At 40.0% G+C, this 21363-nt stretch overlaps 1 protein-coding gene across 4 annotated transcripts in view; it reads left to right on the forward strand.

The window, feature by feature from the left end:
* The window catches only part of tmod2 (tropomodulin 2), a 30211-nt gene extending 9637 nt beyond the window's left edge, over nucleotides 1-20574 (forward strand). The window contains exons 1-11 of one of the 4 annotated variants that reach the window (XM_044353676.1): nucleotides 1677-1803; nucleotides 7590-7810; nucleotides 10794-10950; nucleotides 15952-16074; nucleotides 16374-16448; nucleotides 16538-16668; nucleotides 16764-16871; nucleotides 16983-17126; nucleotides 17560-17704; nucleotides 17866-17897; nucleotides 18279-20574. In XM_044353676.1, the coding sequence (XP_044209611.1) occupies nucleotides 7685-7810; nucleotides 10794-10950; nucleotides 15952-16074; nucleotides 16374-16448; nucleotides 16538-16668; nucleotides 16764-16871; nucleotides 16983-17126; nucleotides 17560-17704; nucleotides 17866-17897; nucleotides 18279-18551 (1314 nt within the window). In that variant the 5' untranslated portion in view covers nucleotides 1677-1803; nucleotides 7590-7684 and the 3' untranslated portion in view covers nucleotides 18552-20574. Of the gene's footprint in view, nucleotides 1-1676; nucleotides 1804-7589; nucleotides 7822-10793; nucleotides 10951-15951; nucleotides 16075-16373; nucleotides 16449-16537; nucleotides 16669-16763; nucleotides 16872-16982; nucleotides 17127-17559; nucleotides 17705-17865; nucleotides 17898-18278 lie in introns of those variants that run through there. The other 3 variants (XM_044353684.1, XM_044353703.1, XM_044353693.1) reach the window with 3 other exon arrangements.
* Nucleotides 20575-21363: the final 789 nt, after the last annotated feature.

Here is a 21363-nt window from a genome sequence, read left to right on the forward strand (position 1 = left end):
GTGGTGTAAAACTGGTTTAAAATAGCAATAAGGAAGTCTTCCTCTCTGTACATTTCAACTGCTTAAGCTGATTACTATCGTCCATCTAATTCAGCAATATAGGCTATTGATGTATGTTTCAGCACCCACATCTGTTCCCAGAGTTTTTCTGTTACATGCAAAGCATCGTGTTACAGTGCACATATTATGTGAACCCGAGAGGGTACATGAAATTCTATCTTCACTATTGTGTAACAAAGTGTAGTGAAAAGAAGATGAGCTGGCCTTGATCTTTACAATCAGGGGTTATGTCAGGTTTTTAGTGTAAACAATGAATGTTGTGTGTGTGTTTGTGTGAGAGAGGGACAGAAATATGGAAAGAGAGAGAGATTTTAGTTTAACGTGTGAAAAAGAGATCTGGTGAAAAGGAGTGGTAAAGTCTGCACTCTAGGTGTAGACAGAGATGCAAGACAGAATAATCTGTGTATATGTATGAGTTTTGGCTTTTGTGTGTATGTGTGTATTTGTCTGTCCTCCCAGGTCTCTGTGGTGTTTTGTAGTCCAGTACTTGGTGGCCTCAGGAAGCTCCTTGATGTCTTCTCTGATTAACAGACTTTACTAAAAACATTTTTACACGGAAAGACCTCTGAAACCCCTAAACCTATTACACTTAATTTACTTAATATTATGTGTGTGTACTTAATTACTTCATTTGAATTACTATCCTTCTGTTTCTTCATATTGTACTGTAATTCTACTACTGCCACTTCAGCCTACTCTATATACAACACCTACCTGTTAGCCTTATTTATACAGCCCTTATCACAAATCACAAATTTACCTCAAGGGGCTATTTAATCTGTGCAACATATGACACCCTCCATCCTTAGATCCTCAATTCGAATGAGGAAAAACTCCCCTTTTCCTGGGAAAAAATGGAGGAAACCTCAGGTCAACTTGATCATCCTCACTGATGATCAACGATGACCTACAATGATTCATATTACGATGATCATTATCATTATAGGTGTGTGTCTTGGGTTTTTCCTTATCCGTATCTAGAGTTTAAGAGCGTTACTTTATGTTGCACACTTTACAAAGGCCTCTCAGACAAATTCATGATTTTAGGGTACGTATGTTAATTGCCCTGATTCGACGTATTACTCTATTAAGTGTGATCTGTGGCTTTCTTCATTAATTTGATCAAAACTAAACTATCTATTTATCCATCTCAGCTCACAATAGTGTAGTTGTGAGTAGTTTGACAAAATAAACGAAAACCTTACTAGCCTTTTTCTGGGGCTTTCAACTGTACCTTCTGGTCTTCATGGGCGGATTATCATTAATGTGTCACATAATATGACGTGCCGCTGTGTGTCAAAGTTGCCATAATGAGTTATAGTTAAGCTATCATTCAGGTCTGAATAAATGGTTTCAAATAATTATAGTAATAAAATTGTTTGTATTGGCAATCAGGCCTACTTTAAATGATACAGATAAGGCTTTTCTTAGACTGTAAGAATGTGTTAAAGTAGTCATGTTGCCAGCAAATCATTTTACTTTGTCTTATTTTACTTACCTACCTTTGCTGCTACCTGATTGGTTCTTCTAGATAAAAAAGGCGGGCTCATGTACGCCATTGGTTTACGCAGGGAAGACTCTCCGTCTATTGGTTCGATCAGACGTCAGTCAGAATGCTCTCGTTCTCTTTTCCCCGTGTTACCGCCCTTCGCCTGAGTGAGAAGTCAAGCACTGAAGACATCGCTTTCACTGGGAACACTGGTATTATTTGGAGATTCCTTAGCCCGGCCCCAGTAGCCTCAGGTAAGGAAATAGATAGCTTCGGATGTGTTTTAAAATATGTATGTCAATCTAGGGAACAGACCAGCCGCACAGTTTTACACACTGTCACTCTCTAGCTGGGTGGTTTAGCTTAACGGTTAGCAACTTGAGTCAACTGCAAAGGTTAGCGTGTTAGCCGCTAGATCTCATCGGGCTGTTTCGCATGGTGTACTGCATCCGACAAATGTAGCTAAGTTTCTAAAGTAACCGCTTGGTTTTGCTTTCATTGTGTCTCAGCTAACGAGGGTTGCCTTCCGGTAGACGATGAATAATCATGAACAACATGTTTACTGTCAGCGTGTTAATTTAGCTAACGTCGTTCCGTAGCCCGCTGTGTCTAACGTTACATAGGAGATGGATGAAAGTATTTCATTCAGGGCAGCTAAGTTTCCACGAAATGAACGTAACTTAACTCTTACACGTTGTGTGTAATGTTGGTGTTTCATTGAGTAACGTACTGCATTTATGACCGCGATATAGGTTAATTCTCATGACAGAACTAACGGTAACGTTAACTATTTTCTTATTATTCAGGTATCTGTCATAGTCATGGTCCTTGTTATTTTGTCGTAAATCGTATGAAGAATGTCGCACCAATTTCATCTCAGCAGCCCATCCCTGTCAGCGCATCAATTTAGCCAGTGTTTGTTTGTCAAAGACAAGGGTTTCAGTGTTTTTAAGGACATATTTTAGCTGGGATGACTCACACTGGTGGTGAGAGCTGGGGAAGATTGTGGATGGAGCAGTGCTACTTCATAGTTAGGTGCAAAGGCCTTTATACCTGTGTCAAAGAGTTTACTGACACACTCCTTGTTCAAGAGGTAATATAAGGGTTTATGTGTGTGTGTTGACGTTAACAAAGGTAGTTTGACCAGCAGTGCTCAATGGTGAATGAAGGGTGTGGTCCCTGTCTTAAGGAGGACGTCTGCATGGGGAAGTGTGGTTTTCCTTTTAAAGCCTGAAGGCAGGTTGCCCCCTTAAAGCTGTGAAGCAGGTATTGTAACTGAGTTGTATGCACTGGTGACTGCTGACAAAGCATTTTTTGGTGATACTGCCCTGCTCACCATGCCACCTCCTGCGGCACAGTATTGCAGAGAAACAGGCTCAACAGATATGATTTGTTTAACCTGCATACCTCAAAGGGGAGAGTGAAACCTAACTGCGAGTGCTCAGTTTCATTCTAGCTTTTAATAGCCACTGCAGTGAGTAGTGATTGTCATTAGATTTTTAAAAGGGGTGTGGAAGTGACAGTCTTCCTTGAACGTGTATTATTTATATACTAGTCCTTGCCGAGCTGGAAAGCAGGGCACTCCTTGAAATCTGCTCTCATTATATAATAATGTGGTGTGTGTCTGGAGTGTGTGGCAAGAACAGGAGAATATACAAATCATGTGTGTTTGTTTGAGAAACACCCTACTTCCTGCCTGCCGGGTCCTTGCCAGGTCTGTGAAGACTTGCAAGGACAGAAATGTTGATTGTTTTTTTTCCTAAGAGATAGTTTCTGGTAAATTGGAAAAAAACTAAAAGTCTGGATGAGATGTGCCAATACATGTTTAAACATCTGCACTATAACCATTTCCTTAAACAAATTTTATTCTTCCGTCATCCCCATGCTGCGTGTATGTCTTAGTGTCAACATGATCAAACCCTCTGTTGCTATCTCTGTCTCCTTCCTGTCTGTTTTCTATCATTTTCTGACACTTACAGCCATCATAAGAGTGCTGCGCACCAATGAAGCATAAAGGAGAGCAGAATAACAACAGGGTGGAAAGAGTAGAGAATAAAATAGAGGAGAGTAGGTGGGAGGAGGAAGTGCAGACTCCAGTCCCTCGGGTGGCAGAGCTGGGTCATTCTAACTATAGTCTTTTTGTGTGTTGTTGGGGCGGTGTGCTATAATAATGTAATAACCAGTCAATGCTTCCTGTTCATCTCTTCGCCGCATATTAACTATTCCTCCTTTCGGCCTCTGAGATGTAAAGTAGCACAAACAACCTGGATATTGATTGTAAGAACCTTTACTTGAAGGACATAAATTTAAGATTTTTTTAACTGCTGAGGATTATATAAGTCAGTGATATCTAGGATGATGTTTGGTTTGCCACATGCTTAATATGGTCCAAATAATCTTCCAATTTGTCTGTCATCATTACTTTTTTGAAAGAAGACAATTTGACCTGAAACAGGCTCAGACATGTCTCTTAAAAAATGGGTAAACTTCAGTGAATGTAGTGATGACAAAGATGGAAACAGATGTTTTACATTTCATTTTCCCCTTTTCTATTATGTGATTTCTAAAAGAAAGTGATCAGTATTCTATAGTGTAACTTAGTTTGATGTTGTTCCTATGACCTACAGGTCATTTGTTTTGTTGGACATCTAGACAAGCAAGCATTAATTATGCACATTCCCAAGAATAAAAGTGCAAATTTTTATTCATGTGTTCACACATAAATACACGTTTTAATTGAAAGCTTGGTTTAACTTTGTAAATGTGATCGTACATCTTACAGCCTTGTTTAAATCAGCCAGATTTGTCCTTTCACACTGTTTATTGAAAAAAATTTTTTAACATCCTGCCTGTCAGCTGAACTTAAATCATGATATTTGTGTCTCTGTCCTTGTGCAATCTTCACAACTATGCATAAGTGTCCAACAGTAGCCAAAGTGTTAAGGTCAGTGTAGGGAAGTCCAAGGTGAGTGTAGAGTTCAGACAGGTTTGCAGTATTATTGGCTTGGAGCCATCTGTTGTTGTCTTGAAGGATTAGCAGAGAAGAGAAGGAGAAAGGAATCAATCAGATTGGACTAATGGATCCTCTCAGTGTCTCCACCTCGTCCCGAGTCCACCCATTATCTCTGTCTGCATGCTCCGTTACTCTCCTGTCTGGACTCTCAAAACTACTGGGCCTCACTCTTAACAGTGGCTGTTTGCTTAGACGTGTTGAATTGCTTGTCAGTGAAGTGGAGAGTGTTTTTGAGAAAATAGGATAATATGATAAATGGTGTTATTTTGGGCTGATCTTGTCATAAGAGCATTATATGTGTGGGTCTGTGTGTACACGTGTGTGACTTATGTTTATCCCAGTCTGGCCTCTCGACTTCCTCCAGACCCCCGCCAGAAATGTCATCACATCATTGCGCTCTACCCATCAAAGAATTTTTATGGGTAATTTAAGCCAAATTAGACCTTACAATCATGAATCATACTTGAAATAATGCCCAAAGACCCATCTTTACATGCTCATATTGGCTAGTAAATGTTTGACAAGTGTAGAAGTAACTAAAAAAAGATTTGGGCCTAGATCTGAGACTTTTTGGCAGAATACATCAAAATTAGTCTTTCTATGAAACCTAAATTATGGAAACTGGGCACGCTGTGCAGGGATACAGTCATAATCACACTAAAGCCTCCATGTGTTTCATGTCTCTGGGCATGTCAAGGTTTATTCCAAAAGAGGAACAAAACTATCCTCTTTCCAGAGAAACGCGTACACATGTGAACACAGCACGCAACAACGGTGTTGTGGATGCAGGACAATTTTCATATGATTTGGATATATTGGATATTTTTAATCTGTCAGGTGAAGCGTTAAAGTGAAAGCTTATTTGAATGTGAAGATGTGAGTGTTGTTTAGTGCTGTGTTCATAGTTTTCCTCTGTAAGCATATATATATACATATATATTGCAGTGTTACATTTTATTTACATTATTTTACAGCCTGACATTTTCATTCGGGCCAGATTTTAATGTCTATTTATATCATTTCAATACCTAAAGGCGACTGACTGCACTGAGGTGGAGCGGTGCGGTGCCAGTCTGGATCAGCAGGTGTTGACAGTCGGCAGATAAAATGTGTAAAGATTCTAATCCTAAGTCTTCAGACGCAGTCACTCGAACGTCAACACAAGGGAGACGTACTGGTTAATAAACAGAATAAGGAGAGAGAGGTTTGTGGTGTGAGAGTGCACCGGACAACTGAAATGGAAGAAAAGCTGATTGAGCTGTAAAGACAATCAATGTCAACATAAAATCGAAGAGCCGACCAGGACCTGAATTTAGCTTCGTTTTACAGACTTCACTCATCTCCAGTTCCCTCTTGCCCACACCTCTCCATCCAGGATCTCACCCAAACTCTTTTCTTTCCTCTTCTTTTTTTTGTCTTGTTTTGGTACAAGAACACACGATAATTGGTGTTCTTGGAGGGATTTACAAGGTGGTGTACCGCCAGAACTCCAGTCATTACTGACCAGTTGTTTAATGTGCTGTCTGTGTGATTACTCACTCGGAAGGTTTGTGCTCCGTCCTGACTGTCAAAGACTAAAAATCAGCACCAGTTGGGGTGGAAACAATCTTTATGTGTTGTCTGTCCAGACTTTGTAGGTTCAGCTAGTCTTCAGCTTTGTCCCTACTATCTTTACCTGTCTGGCACCATTAGTTTCATTTCATTGCAGCTTGAATAGCTGATCGCCTTCCTCCCAGTTAGCTGTGTTAATATCCTGAAGTAGCAACGTACAAGACCTCATTGCACTTCTGAGTCTGTTCTCCATGATCTGATTGAACCACTGTACAGTAGAACATTAGGGTGACATTATCATTGTAGATCATTATATTCATTCTTTGATTAAAGCCATCAGCGCTGACATTTTAGCGCAGCTTCCTTTGCTGGCACACAGGCTTGTGAATGCCCCTGCTACAACTCTGAAAATCATTTCAGATTAAACGTGGTTGTTGTAGAGGTCTAATGGAGAAGGTGAGGGGAAGAATTAGGCCAGGACAGAGCTTGGATTGTGGTGATGAAGAACTGAACAGCGTGAGAGATGCAGACAGAGACACAGACTGTTCAGGGAACTCCTCTGAACTGGAGAAATCACTCAGGCAGCTCCGGGGAAATGGCTTTAAATGTTTAAAGAATCCTTGGCTAAGCCACAGAGTTGAAACAGAGACTATTCACAGTTTTCTGCTGTCACAGAGTTTAGAAACGGTGTTGTATTTCAACATTGACATGAATCAGTTGGACTGATGGGATATGCTTGTGTAATCTAAAGCATTTACAGGTACCCACTCGCACAGTAAGGTTCTTCAGCTCAATAACTAGCAATTAAGTGCTTAGGCCTACACACATAGATGTGGTTGACTATAGCGTGAGCAGACCATTTGGGGAAAGTACAAGTTTAGGTTTAAATGTCTGTACAGTAAGTGTATGTGAGTGATTAGGACTAAGACCATCTGTGGAGTCCTGCAGGGAATCTGGAAATCATGAGGTCATATTTTGTTCGGACTGTGGCGTGGGAGAGGCAACTGAAGGCTGAGGCCTCTTCATTTACTTTGAGAGGATATACACTCACTCCCTAACTCATTCTCTTATTTTTGTTTAAAGCTTTATTTAATCTTAATTGAATCTTCTTTCATTTTTCTCTGAAGTTGATAACGGTGTCTAAAGTTTGCTTACAGGAAGAGTTGTCAGTGACCATCCTGGGAGTGGTCAGATGTTTTTGTTTTTTTCTGAGTCTGAGAAAGTTCTTCCTTTGTTCCAGCTGTGTGTGTGTGTGTGTGTGTGTGTGTGTTACATCATTGCAAAGCCTTATTATGCAGCCCAGCTGTGCTTCACTATGGTTTCACAGAGATAAACAATGCTTATCTCATTTTACAAGATATAATTGAATTTGATTGTTTTAGTCAGCAAAATGAAAAGGTAATTGTATGCCTCATCTCTCATCATGAATGTTTATTTGTCTGTGTGTGTGCCATCGTTTTTTTTTTTTTTTTTTAGGTAGTGTCTCCCTGATTTGAAGCAGCGAGCCTGAGAAGCAACAGTGTGACTGTGGTCTGCTGTCCAGTGTTGTTTAGCAAGCTATAGCCGGCACCATGGCACTGTCGTACAAGAAGGACCTGGACAAGTACAAGGATCTCGACGAAGATGAAATCCTCAACAAACTGTCGGCGGATGAACTGAAACAGCTGGAGACAGCCCTCGAGGAGATGGACCCTGAGGTCAGGGCTCGGTGAGGGTTGGAGGAGCTCCAGGGCTCTTTAGTGGGAAGGAGTTTCTGTGGGCAAAGGAGCATGTTGGGAAATGGCCAGTGTCACAATAGCCTCAGTATAATAAAAATCTTTTCAATCGTTTAAAGTAGGGGGCACATCTACAGTTTTAGATAAGCCCCTGTTTTCAAAAACCAGATTGCTTTCCTGGTGTAGTTAGTTTCTAGTGTCATATAATATAAATGATAGAGAATGACATACACCAGAATGTATAGGATATGTGTCATCACTATTGAACTTCCTGAAATGCATTGACCGTCACAAATTAAAATCCAAGGGAGGAATTTTCCATTGTAACTTCTAACTGCAACCCCCCAGCTCCCAGCCTCCATGGTTGGGAAAATAATTTAAAGGGTCTGAGCTACAACAGCTCTGTCAGCAGGCTGCTAAGTGTTTGTATGTTTATTTGTAAATAGAGATAGAGAGTACACCACAGCCCCTGCTTGTTTTATTTATTTTCTATCTAAACTGAGTGAGACGAATCACCCCACTCAAGGCCCACAGGAAACGGTCAGCAGCAGTGGGAAAATATTAACTTTTAGATACGCAGTCCTTTGGTTTTCAGTTCAATTTGTTGAATAAAAGTTGAATTTGATGTGTTCACTCTGGCAAAATAGTAGCTTTGTGACCAAAAAGAAGTGGAACATTTGGCTTTAATAGCTGCAGTGCGCCCATGCTGGTCAGATGAACTATTTTAACACATCCTTGTTCACCGCCCCCAACTTTTCCCTCACCTTCAAATGGTCAACAATTGGTTGTGTTTTTATGTTAGGTCTTTTAAGCCATATGTTTTTGGTTGACATGCATCAGGTTTAACTAGTTCATAGTGTGTTTACCTTATGAGGAATTAGTAATTCATGTCAATTCACCATGTGAATTTCGCGTTTCTATGTCTAGAATTGATGCCAACTAAAACACAGACCTGAAGATTCAAGGAATGACATGTATCTGACAGACGTTTGAGAACATGCCAAATTGTGTTTTGTAGGGCTGTCCCCAACATCAGGATTTTCACAGTCAACTCAGTTGGCATTTCAGACCGATGCATCGACTCAGAAAAGCGGGGTGGGGTTGGGGTATTCTCATCTAAAGTATATTAGTATTAATCTTGTTACATATATTTTGTTTTTATAGGCGGCAGTTACAATCAAGCGCACCTGCAGAGCAGCCACCCCACACTAAATTGATAATAAGAACCTACATGAGTCTTATATTTTACCTGTAAGACTGATGTGAAAATGTCAGATTTCCACACAGTCAGAGAAATAAAAAGTTTGCGTCAGTTCTCTCCTTATGGCTGCTGACAGCACTGTCAGCTGGACAGTTGATCACACTGGATGATAGAGAGGCAATGGTCGAGATGCTGGTACGCATCTATTTAAATAGTAGTTTAGCTGACTTTGCTACATTTAACACCAGGGCTGAGTGCTTGGAGCAGGAAACACACTTGCTCTGCGTTGCACTGTCCTCTCTTTCCATCATCCCTCTCTGTTTCCATCAGTTATGTATTTAGGTCATTCAGAGACAAGAATCTGTCAAAGTTTACAGCCTTTCACACTATCATGCTGTGATACTCTATGTATAATGATTTATCGACTGATGCATCGACTCAGCGACTTCAAGGGAGTAGCCCTAGTATTTTGTTTGGAGTAGACAGGCAATTTTTTTCAACCTTTTTCCACCTTCTACACTATTCTGAAAAATGCTTTCAGAGCAGAACAGTCAACAAATAAAAAAGAAAATTATTAATGTAACAAAAATGATAGGTAGAAGACGAAGTAGTGAGTAAAAAGTGACAAGACCAGGAATGTGCAGACACATAAAAACTCAAAAATGTATGCTGGAATTAGACCATGGAAGTGCTTTAAAAGTAATGAATAAAACCTTAAAGGGGACCTATTATGCTTTTCCTTATTTTCTGTCATATTTATAATGGTACAATGTCGGATGTTCATATTAAACGTGGTTGAAGTTTCAAATAGTGAGGTAAACATATGTAGAAGCAATCCCTGTTAGCAAAAAGCACTGGCTTCAGACTGCTCTAAATGCTTGGTTTCCAACAGTGTTTTGTACTTTCAGCGCAGGCCGACGTCAACTTGTGACAGATTTCTTTATATGGTCATCTGCTCCACGCACAGCGTGCGGGTTAACTGTTCCGCTCTGCTATCATTATAGCGTTTACATTGTTTGGGGGGCAGTCACACTGAGCCATGACTTGAGTCTAACTGATCCGCTGAACAAGGAGCTCCAAATATCTCCATATGTTGTTGTGTCACCCGGTTTTTAGCGCTACTATCAAAGCTCTGCTAATTTGGTGAGGAGCACAATTATTCACAATTAAAGTCTCCCGTTATTTAGTCATTTAAAAGCCTTCAATTTGAAGCAGCAAGGGCAGGAAATGTTGGGTTTGCATCAGCAGTAACTTAACACAACTCCAATACGTGCTGAGAGCAATCAGCAAACAGTAAAATAAGACATATCTTATCGCACTGAGCTGAGGGGATAAGGAGTTTTTCAAACTGTAAATCATGCAAAGCTACTCCAGTAGAGTCCAAAAATGAAAATATAGAACTGAAAATTAGCATAATAGTTCCCCTTTAAAATGATATGGAAACAGATTCAAAGAACCTTGTTAGTTCCCTTTAGGTATCTGACTTCAGCATTCTGTATAAAAACTTCATATCAACATACATGTACCTTCAGAGAGATATTGACATGCCATGGGACAGAGCCTGACTATTTTACCTGTATTTTAGCTGCCTGATATAGAAATGTTCTAATAATTTGTTTTACAAATAGCATACAGACTTGCATTATTTACCAATATACTAAGTGTGTCTACCCTTTTTATAGACAGAAGACAGCAAATCTATGGTGAGTGTATTGAAGTCAGTTATCAGCTGACTCATCTAATGTGTCTCCTTGTCACCTACAGAATGCTCTTCTCCCGGCGGGTATGCGTCAGAAGGACCAGACGGTGAAAAAAGACACGGGACCATTCAACAGGGATAGCCTCCTCAGATACCTGGAGAAGGAAGCCATCGAGTACAAGGACAGGGAGGATATTGTGCCCTTCACAGGGGAGAAAAAAGGTGTGTGTTTGTTGACATTTGTCCATAAAATAGCTCCAAACAACACTTAAAGTTATATAAAATAAAATAAAAGTTTTTGAATTATTGTTAATGCTTGTTTTAAATGTTGTGTGGCATTTTGACTTGCAGTGAACCTCAATTCTTATAGTTTTGACACAGATAAATGCAAAAATGAGCTTTACAATTGATAAAAGCCACAAAAGTCAAGTATTGTTGTTGAAATCATCACTGGAAACTCGCCAAGTTCCAGGAGGGGTGTTAGTGCATGCACAGGCAGTAACAAGGTGCTATCTCATGTTAGCATCGTATTTCTCAGGGGATGGAGAACCGAGGTGTGTTTGTGTCTGTATCAGCAGTACAGACACATAGCAGTAATTACTGTTCTGCTGTCTTTGCAGGCGTTATTAATGCATGTCTGCTCTTATGCAACATGCAGTGTGGGGGAGGTGTGTTTGTATCAGGGGATAGGAGATACTGCAGGGAGTGTCAAAAGAGTAGGCAAGGTTAAGATGAAATCTTTTAGAAATGTTCAGGCGTTTTGTGTCTGGAATCGCTCTTTTTATTGATGTTAGTTGGTGTATTTATTTTATTTCAGGTTTTAGTGATTGGTAAATCTTAACTTAATGTGGTTCAGGCTTTATCTTTCAGAAGAGGCTATGCAAATATTAGCTTAAAGCTTTATTTGAATGGGAGTGATTTCTCAAGTTGACATAGATTTTTTTGTTGTCTGGCTTTTGCTCATTGATTGAAATGCCAATGAACAAAGTATCCTGGTGGCTCACTGGTCGAGGAGCTGTACTGTGACTCCAGCTGTGGAGTTTTGTCTCATAGTAAATATACAATAAACTCCAAATTCCATAAAAATTATCTTAAAGGACACATTCACAATTTTTCAAGTCTGTCTTGAAACAATAGTTGGTGCTCATATGAACATTGAAATAGGTTTTACTTGCTGTAATCATTCCTCCTGTTCATACTGACCACTAGAGGATCCACTTCAAATGTGCTTACTGATGTAAGTGATGGGGGGGGGGTCAAAATCCACATTCCTCATATTGAGCAAAAACATATTTAAAAGTTTATCTCAACATAATATGAGGCTTCAACCATCTGAGTTAGTCAAATAACGTGGATATCTTCCCCAGTTCGGCTGCAGTGAAAGGATAGTAACAAAAAGAGGGAATTTTGCACTAAAAACACTTGAAAATATATTCAATTTATTTCACTAATTTGGATGGCTGAAGCCTCATATAAGCTTCAAATAAACCTTTAAATACACTTTTTCTCACAGGGAGGTTCCCCATCACTTACATTGAAAGTGTATTATGAAGGCCAGTATGAACAGGAGAAATGATTACAGCAAGAAAAACATATGTCAATGTTCGTTTAGGCACCTGACTAGGGCAGACTTGAAAAATTATGAACCTATCTTTTAATTTTCACAGTCGTTGAGTTCGGCCATATGTGACACTCCTGTTACATAATCATGCACCTGAGCCTGTGGCATGAGTGAAAACACACCATGAATTGAATGTGGGATGCATCATCACATGTGATATCATAGAGCTGTTGGTGCAATAAACACTCACTGGTTTAACCTTGCTGTATAAACTGAGATTACCAGACCTTCTCGAGAGAAACCAGTTCTGGTTCAAACTGGTTTTTACACATACTTGTGGTAATCTTTTTTGTAGAGAAAATGAGGAAATACTTTATATGACACTATGACAAAAAAAATGAATAGAGTAGAAACATTACCAGGAACCAGGAAGACATTCTTGTCCAGAGGAATTCCTCTCGTTGGGATCCCTGGAGATCTGAAAGCTACTCCCTCAATGGAGAGGAAATATGGAACTGACATCTTCCCCCTGACCCAATGCTGGTCTGTTAGAAATCATACTCCCTCTGAGTGATTGAGGGTGTGTGTGTGTGTGTGTGTGAGTCAGTCAGTCAGTGTGTGTGTGTGTGTGTGTGTGTGTGTGCGTGTGTGCGTGTGTGCGCCCTATGACAACATGGAAAACTGAAATCACTGTGGTGGTTCTGTGGAATTTAGCTGATTCTCTTCCCCTTGTTATACTCACCCCCTGCTGATAAGTGGTGTGTGTGTGTGTGTGTGTGTGTGTCTCCTTTTGAATAACGCACATGATATTAGAGCAAAACAACCTGCTTAAATGCCATGGCAACCATTTCAGCCTTTCAACCACTTACATGTTACTATATTGGGTCAGTCCTTTTTATTACTTTTCTCTAATCCGTCTTTTTTTATTGTCCCGTCCTTCTTTCCAGCCTTGAGTTCCCTCCAGGTTTGACAACATTATTTAAAGGGGATATAATATGCTTTTTATGATTTTCTGTTATTTATATACTGTTATGATGTTGGATGTCTGTTAAACATGATCAGAGTTCCAAAAACTTGAGGTGAACATATGTAAAAATGCTTGCTGCAAGTCAGAAACCAGGACTTCAGCCTTCTCTGAATTCTTCATTCGTAAAGTTACTTCTGCTTCCTCCTTGTGATGATTGCACATTTTGGATTCGTGCTCAAACATACACAGATGCATTTGAAAGGTTGATCTTTCAAGTAAAGAATGAGGAAAAAGAAGTTAAATCCGACTAACGTTGTTTGTTTACGTAGCCTCTGGAGCCGATGGAAGTCTGTCGAGGGGCAACTTCTGGGGGGGCTAACCAATCAGAACAGAGTGGGCTCACCAGGATGGGGGTCTTAAAGAGACAGCAGTGTTTTGAACTGTAAATCATGCAAAGATATTCCAGTAAAGCTGCAGAATAAAAATACAGACATGGAAATGTGCATCATAGGTCCCTTTAACCAAGAAATTGTGGCTAAATGGTGGTTGAAGTTGAACCTATATGCTGAGCCTCTATGGAAGAGGAAGATGTCTAATATCACAGGATTTTGGTGGCCTGCTCAGTACTACTATCAGCATGCACAACACCAGATGACAAATTGATGCAATGTCATGAATGACATTGCTTTAAAATATGCTTATGGTGCATTGCTTGCATGACTCCACTTTCTTGATGTATCTATTTTCCCTTCAGCATTGTTACAATTTTGTCTCCCCATATGTTTTCCTCATTTAACCCATGATATACACTCTGTTGGGATTACATGGACTGTCAGATCATGCAGCTGTCAGTTTCTTGGCCATGTCTTTCCTCACTTCTGACAGGCTAAATGTTGCTCCAGAGGGACTGGCACAGGATGCTGCCTGATGACTGTATTTACTGTTTGCTGGCTCTCAGGAAGTGCCAGAGACCCCACTTGGGACCAGTTTGAGCAATTTGACTGGCTTGACCGACTTAGACGGAGGGAAAGAGTGAGTGAGGGCCAGTTCTCGGGGAGTTTTTGTCTGAGTAGACAGGCATAAAGAAAGGCAGTGAATGTTACCCACTGTATGGTCTCTACATCCAGTGCAAATGTTTGTTGCCTGAGCAGTGCAGTCAAGATTAGAGTTCAGTCATTGTTCCATGACTTCCTTTGCTCTTCCTGTTTCTTCCCTCAGATAGGTTACCATGGTAATACCATGCTTGTCAGACAGTTGTGGCTGGACTAAGTTCAGCTTGTCTGAACTGATGATTGGGGAAAGTTGTGTAAAATTAGTTCCAGCGGGGAGGTCCAGCACATTTCTGCTCAGACTTTACCGCCTTCTGAGGAACATCACAATTATTCTAAGATAACCTCTACAACAATTTTATATCCCAGTTTACTGTTTGTCATCCTAAGTATTGATCAGGCTATTATATGAACAGAAAAATACTTCAATGTCCAATCTTCAGTTTGATCTGTGTTGTTCCCCCATGCAATGCAGTAAAGCATAATGCGTTTAAGTAAACAAGTCAAACACACAGATTGGCTTTGGTATTAATTTCAAACCTATTTCATGTAATTACACAGTAGCTGTATCTGGAAATGTGTCTATTTTCTTTTCGTGCAGTCACACACACACACACAAAGAGTCACACAGCAATTGGTAGTCATGCAGTCTCATGACTGTGGCACAAGGCAAGAGTATAGGAATGATGGTGAGAGAATAAAGGTCTTTTCAAATGGTAAGCAACACTCCGCCTGCGTACCCGCTTGGATCTGCAGGGTCTCACTGCGCTCCTCATGCAAATAGACAGGAATAAACAGCAGGCGCTCTGTGCTGCCAGCAATGGCGCTAAAAGCTGTTGTAATTTTCGACTGAGGACCATTATTATGTCACATTATCAAGTTTTAATATTTTGTCAGGTGATAAAGTATCCATTTAGATTCTCAATATGCGGTCAGTTTATCCAAATAACGCCTTTTGAGACCGGCCAAGCAGTTTGACTACTGAGATGATTGGCTGGTCAACGTTCGTCATCATCCCGGGGAGAAAATGATCTGATGATAATTCACCACTGCCTCTAATGTCTCTGTAGCACGTTGATATCTTAATGACGTCATTGCACAGATTCACTGTAAACAGTAGGTTTCTTCATCCTCGCATAACTGTTTAGAAAACAGTTGTATATCTCAGGGAACTCAGAAATGGCAAAGATCAGTCTCTCATCCATCGACGAACACTGCACGTTGCGTAGAAAAAAGTTCAAGACAGTTCAACTCTGGCGTGTGTGAGACGAGCACGGCTGCAACAGTTTAGCGGTATTGCGCCTGCTTGTCGCTCCAACTGTCAGATTGCCCGCACTTCCCTACCTGCCCCCAATGAATTCCTTATGTGCGTCAATTGCTCCCTGTCTGAAAAGACCATAACAAGTCACATTAACCAACATCTACCAGTTTGACAGTTTTTATAGAAATGGAAGGTTGCGTAACATCTCGTAAAACCTTTACTCGGCCTGCTTGTACCTGTTTCTTATGTCTGCGTTAAAGTTAAAGTGCTTTATTGCCTGCACATTTTTTATGAGGGCTAAATCATCTCCTTTGAGGTAGAATATGAATGACATCGTCTCATCCTTTCCTCATTTCCTCTTTCCTATTTCCCTCTTTCTTCATAGGTAAAGTATTTGTTCCTAAGCAGAAACCAATAGAAACATGCCAGCAGGAAGTCACAACCCTCGACCCGGAATTGGAGGAAGCCCTGTCCAGCGCCACAGATACAGAACTATGTGATCTTGCAGGTAAGAGAGAATGGAAAAAAAAAATGCTGAGAAAGCAAAACACAGTGTTGGATTTGTGAGAAACTGTGACTCTGCCTGAGCCCAGTCTCTGCTGGGACAGTAAAACACAAGCTCCTTTCATTCTCACTGTCTTTCTCATGGCTCTGTCCTTTTACTCTGTGTGTGTGTGTGTTGATAGGAGAATAAAAGGGCTCATTGAGCAAAACAACACCACTTGCTATGACCTCTAGATTTTGTTACCCTTATTGCCCTACTGATGCATTTTTTAATTCTGGAGAACATGTGTGTTTTGTTTGCAGCAATTCTGGGTGTTCACACGCTGGTCACCAGTACTCAGACGTATGACGGGACTGGAACTAAAGAGGGCTACAACAGTAAGTACAATTGTAGAATCAAACTCTAAACTTTTGTATTGAATTCAAAAGTACAAAAGAATATTAAATCCTGTGTTTGGTTTTCCCAGATGTGATTAAAGGAGAGAAGATGAACCCAGTGTTTGATGAGCCTCCCAACCCCACTAATGTAGAAGAAACCCTGCAGAGGATAAAGAGCAATGACAGCTCCTTAACAGAGGTTAACCTGAACAACATTAAGGTACAACATGCAAACAGAAACACAAGCTCAGAGAATCTATACGCTGTATGCTTGTCTATCTTTGGACCAACGGCTGTGTTTCTTGGTTTTTTCAGAACATCCCAATTCCCACGCTTAAGGACTTGGCCAAAGCCATGGAGAAGAACACGCACGTCAAGAAGTTCAGCCTGGCAGCAACACGGAGTAACGACCCCATCGCTGTGGTGAGAGGGAATGCTTTGCAGACTTGAAATGGCTTTGTTTAGACCTAACAGCTCCACGTTTACGTCTTTTAACTTTATTTCCTCCTTCCTCCTACTCCATGTCCCTTCCAGGCGTTCAGTGAAATGCTGAGGGAGAACAAGACGTTGCGAAGTTTGAACTTGGAGTCCAACTTCATCACCGGGGCGGGGGTGCAGTCTCTGGTTGATGCGTTGCGAGACAACGACACACTCACAGAGATCAAGATAGACAACCAGGTACCATATGCTTTGTGACACCAGCACACCAGAATCATGAATGAATAGGGAATTAACTAGTTAAAATCTCAAAATAAAAGCTCACAAAATTAAAGATTAAAGTGATAAGAGAATTGTTTTTTCATGTCTCTTTGGTGATTAATGGGAATTTATGACTGAGGGACAATTTATGACAGTTAAAGTGGTTTCATGTAGCCTGAAGTAGTAAAAAATATTTGTGCTATGCAGCGTGCAGCTGAAGAAAATGCCAACCAATACAAACCACTGACCTAACAAAAAAAATTAAAGAACAGTTGAGAGTTTCCAGTAGTGGGGAAGAACATAAATCACATTTTAGTGGTCGGAAATGAGTCCTACTTCTATAAACCAAAGTGAATTTCTTACTCTCATGTACAGATGTTGACCTCTTGTATGTTATGTGTGTGTGTTTCAGAGGCAGCAGCTGGGCACTACCATAGAGATGGAGATAGCTAAAATGTTGGAGGAGAACAACAGCATAGTGAAGTTCGGTTACCACTTCACCCAGCAAGGACCTCGCTCCAGAGCTGCAGCAGCGATCACCAAGAACAATGACCTGGGTATGTTACACACACACACACATTCTCAAGAACTGGAGACTTGTCTAAACTTGTCCACCTTTGGGAGACCGCATCATGACAAAGTGTTGCGACATACCCAACGGAATCCAGATGTTTACAAGACATCATTCCACAGTGACGACCTCTGTTCTCTCTTTTAGCTCCTCATCCTGTAAGAGCTGCGGTAGCACAGGTCTGATGCATGGGTGTGGTCGCAAGTGTATAAACGCATCAATGATAACAATGATTTCTTTCACAGTGTTTGAATGGAACATTCACTGCTCTAACTGTATGGAGATTGACACGTTTTGATCTTAGAGCTTTGAGAGTGACGACATCTCACTTCCTCTTTTCTCGCTCACACACACTGTTGAAATAGGTGTAAACTTTGACCGCGTAGCACATGATGACTCACTTAGTTGTCATGATAACTAACAGGCCTGTGTAGGTTTGAAGGTTGTGTAGCATGTTTGCAGTTCATCGTTCTTTATTTCACTTATCTGTCCAAAAAAAAAAAAAAAAAAAAAAAAAAATCATATATTTGACTGTCTTTTATTCTGCTTGTCCTCTCCAGTCCGCAGGAAGAGAGTGGAAGGGGACCTGTAGGGGCGGGGTCCAACCTGTCTCCCAGCCAATCCTGTCGTTTCATCTCACCATGTGGAATAATTTCAGCCACTGCCCTGGTCTCATCTCACTGTGTGGAAACTTAAGTCTTGTGCCAAACTGCGGGGCAAGGCGTGCTCAACCAGAACATACATCTGAGAAGAAGGGAAATAACTGGAATTGCCCTCTCCCATATACATGTTTATACTTATGTTTATTATTATTATTATGTTGTTGTAATTGAAGGTGTAAATCTGAATTAGTTTTTAGTCGTTTCATTTCAGCTGCTCCTTTTTTTGAGCCTTTAAATGACTTGTCCAGACTTTTTACTTTTTTTCTTTTATACTGTGCTATAATCATTTTCATTTTAATTTCATTTTTCGTTTATTTCACATTACCAAGTAACAGAAAGAACAATAACAACTTTGTATAAACAGTAACTAACATTCAGAAACCCCTGTCTTCTCTACTAAGATAGTTTGCTGTTGAGGCCTGAGCCTCCAGTAAAAATTCCTATATTGAACCAGTGGAGTTAGTCCTGAAATCAATCTGTTTGATGGAAAGCAGTCTGTTAGCAGCCCAGCTTACTGCCATCTCATACAGAACAGTAATAGTTTAGCCATGACTACTAGCCCTGCAAACTTTGTCTGACTGTACAGCTGTAGAAAAGACAAGTTGCTGTCTGTCAGCATGTAGTAACCAGCAGCACAGTGCAGGTATGATCCTTTGCTCTGATGTCACTGAGCACATCACTTTTGTACATTTCACGTGTAGGGTGGTTTGCAGGTGTTGTTCATTGGTGTTGCCTTGTAATTCCAGCTATAACTGCTGGGCTGGTGTACGTAACGGTTGATGTGTGCACGGTGTTTTAGTTAGTGCTGGCCTCACGCTGTAGTCAGCCTAAGAAATGATGCTGACTCACCCCCCTTATATGGAATCTATACTGAAAGTACCAGTGCATATGTTTTCTATTTCTTTTATTCTATCTGAAGATCTTGATTTTCATACGGTTCAAATTCTGATGTCGGTTATCCCAATCATTTATATTTCTTAACAGGACATTATAACTGTATTTTGATATTTTGGATCAAGTAAAAGTGGGATTGTACTGTAAAACAAAAAGGATATTAAACCTAGTTTAGACTGAAGAGGTGTAACAAATGACGCTGTAAATGTCTGCTCGATGCACTGAGCTTCTCTGATGCTTAACCATGCCAAAGACTAACAGGTGCAGTGCTTAACGTATCAATATTGGAGTGATTGATTATTGGATTAGCTTTTGGCTAATAAGCTACAGTCACATCCTCACAGTACACATCTGAGAAAGGAGGCAATGATCTAAAAAAAATTTTTTTTTAGATGGCCCCATGCTCTGCTACATTTTGTCTTTCATTTTTGTCGACCATTTATAGCAAAATGTTCATCAAGTAGCTCAGTGAGATGTGAGGAAGAGTTGGCAAACAGCTTGTGTGAAACCTCTCAGTTCAGCTCCTCAGGTTGCAGCTACTTTTTGAAAGTTTTTTTTTTTTTTTAAGTGAAATACATCTCCCAGATAGAAAAAGAATTTTACAGACCTTAAATTTTACTATTCACACACACTTGGCACTCAGCAGGATCTTAGCAGTAGCATGTCATTCATTATGTAAGAGATGACAACATGCTGTGTGTGCCTCTAACTGAACTTAGGTACACTAACCTGCTTGAGATGGGATGGGTGTAACAGGACTAATTCAGGAGTTACTTGAAACTTGTATATACTGTTCATGTGTAATAGGAACAATATGCTGGCATGAAGTCATCACTTGTGAACATCATGTTTCTATCGACCAAAAATGTTCTTTCATCTTAACAGCCTCACATTCCTTGGACAAGAGTTGTATGGCTGAGCTCAGTACTTTGGGTTTTATAACTGTGTGCTTCTTCCATGATCATATCCGCTAGTGTTTCTTTTTTGACATTATTGTGCTTTGCTGATGGACAGTCAGCTAAAGTGGAAAACTGCTTCTTTGCTTGGGCTTGTTAATACTATTCTGTGATTCATAAAATGTATATTAATTGTAAAATGCCATCTCAAGTTTAAAGTGCACACACACCCTTTTATGTGTGTACCACATACAGTAAATCTACACAACTCACTGCTGAGATTTTTTTTTTATACCTTAATTCAAAATCCAGGTGTAGAGTCAACATAAGGAATATGTACTATTATAAAACGCACTGCTGAATATAAGACATCCTCAACAATAAATGTTTTTACATACAGTAAAGTCTGTGTGCCATTTTTTTCATTTTTACTTTTTGTTTTAACAAGCATATTAAACCACAATAAATAATGAATTGATTCTGCTTAGTATGATCAAGTATTGTGGGTGTGTGTGTGTGTGTATCCAAAGACTGATATATTTTATTCCTCTTTGCTGTAGACCTCCACTGTTGTCCAAAAACTATTAAAAACACGAGTCTTTGTACTACTTTATACATTGTAAATAACTTTGGTATGAAGTCAAGAGGTTGTAATATGTAGCACAACAAGCTAGCAAATCACTGTAAATGGCAAATGTGCAGTGGTGTCTGCCTTACACAGAACCACTCTCCGAAGACTAAAAATGTGATTGTTGTCGTAACTCTTTGGAGCTGTTTCTAAACAAACTAATCTTCTCGTACTCTTCTGGGCAAAGGAACATGTCACCCAGTGCAGCTGTGTGGCTCATTGACATGTTTTTAATAGTTTTTGGACAACAACAGAGGTCTGCGGCACAGAGAAATAAGACATATCAGGCTTTGGATACAAACTCAATACTTCTAAGTACGATCGATTCGTTGTTGGTTTGGCTCTGCACATGAGATTTGTTGACAATGAGAAAAATATAGAACATTGCCAGCCATACCCTTTAATATGTACTAATAAGGCATTGATTACTGACCCAATGTCCTCTTAAATTTCCATAAACAACTTCAAATATACAGAATTTTTTTTTTCTTTCTGTCTCACATAGTTTAAGCAAAAACAGGATGCCTTCGTCTTCCTGTCTGCTCTATTGGTTCAAATGAAAATA

The sequence above is a fragment of the Thunnus albacares genome, chromosome 1, assembly GCF_914725855.1.
Source record: "Thunnus albacares chromosome 1, fThuAlb1.1, whole genome shotgun sequence".
NCBI lineage: Eukaryota > Metazoa > Chordata > Actinopteri > Scombriformes > Scombridae > Thunnus > Thunnus albacares.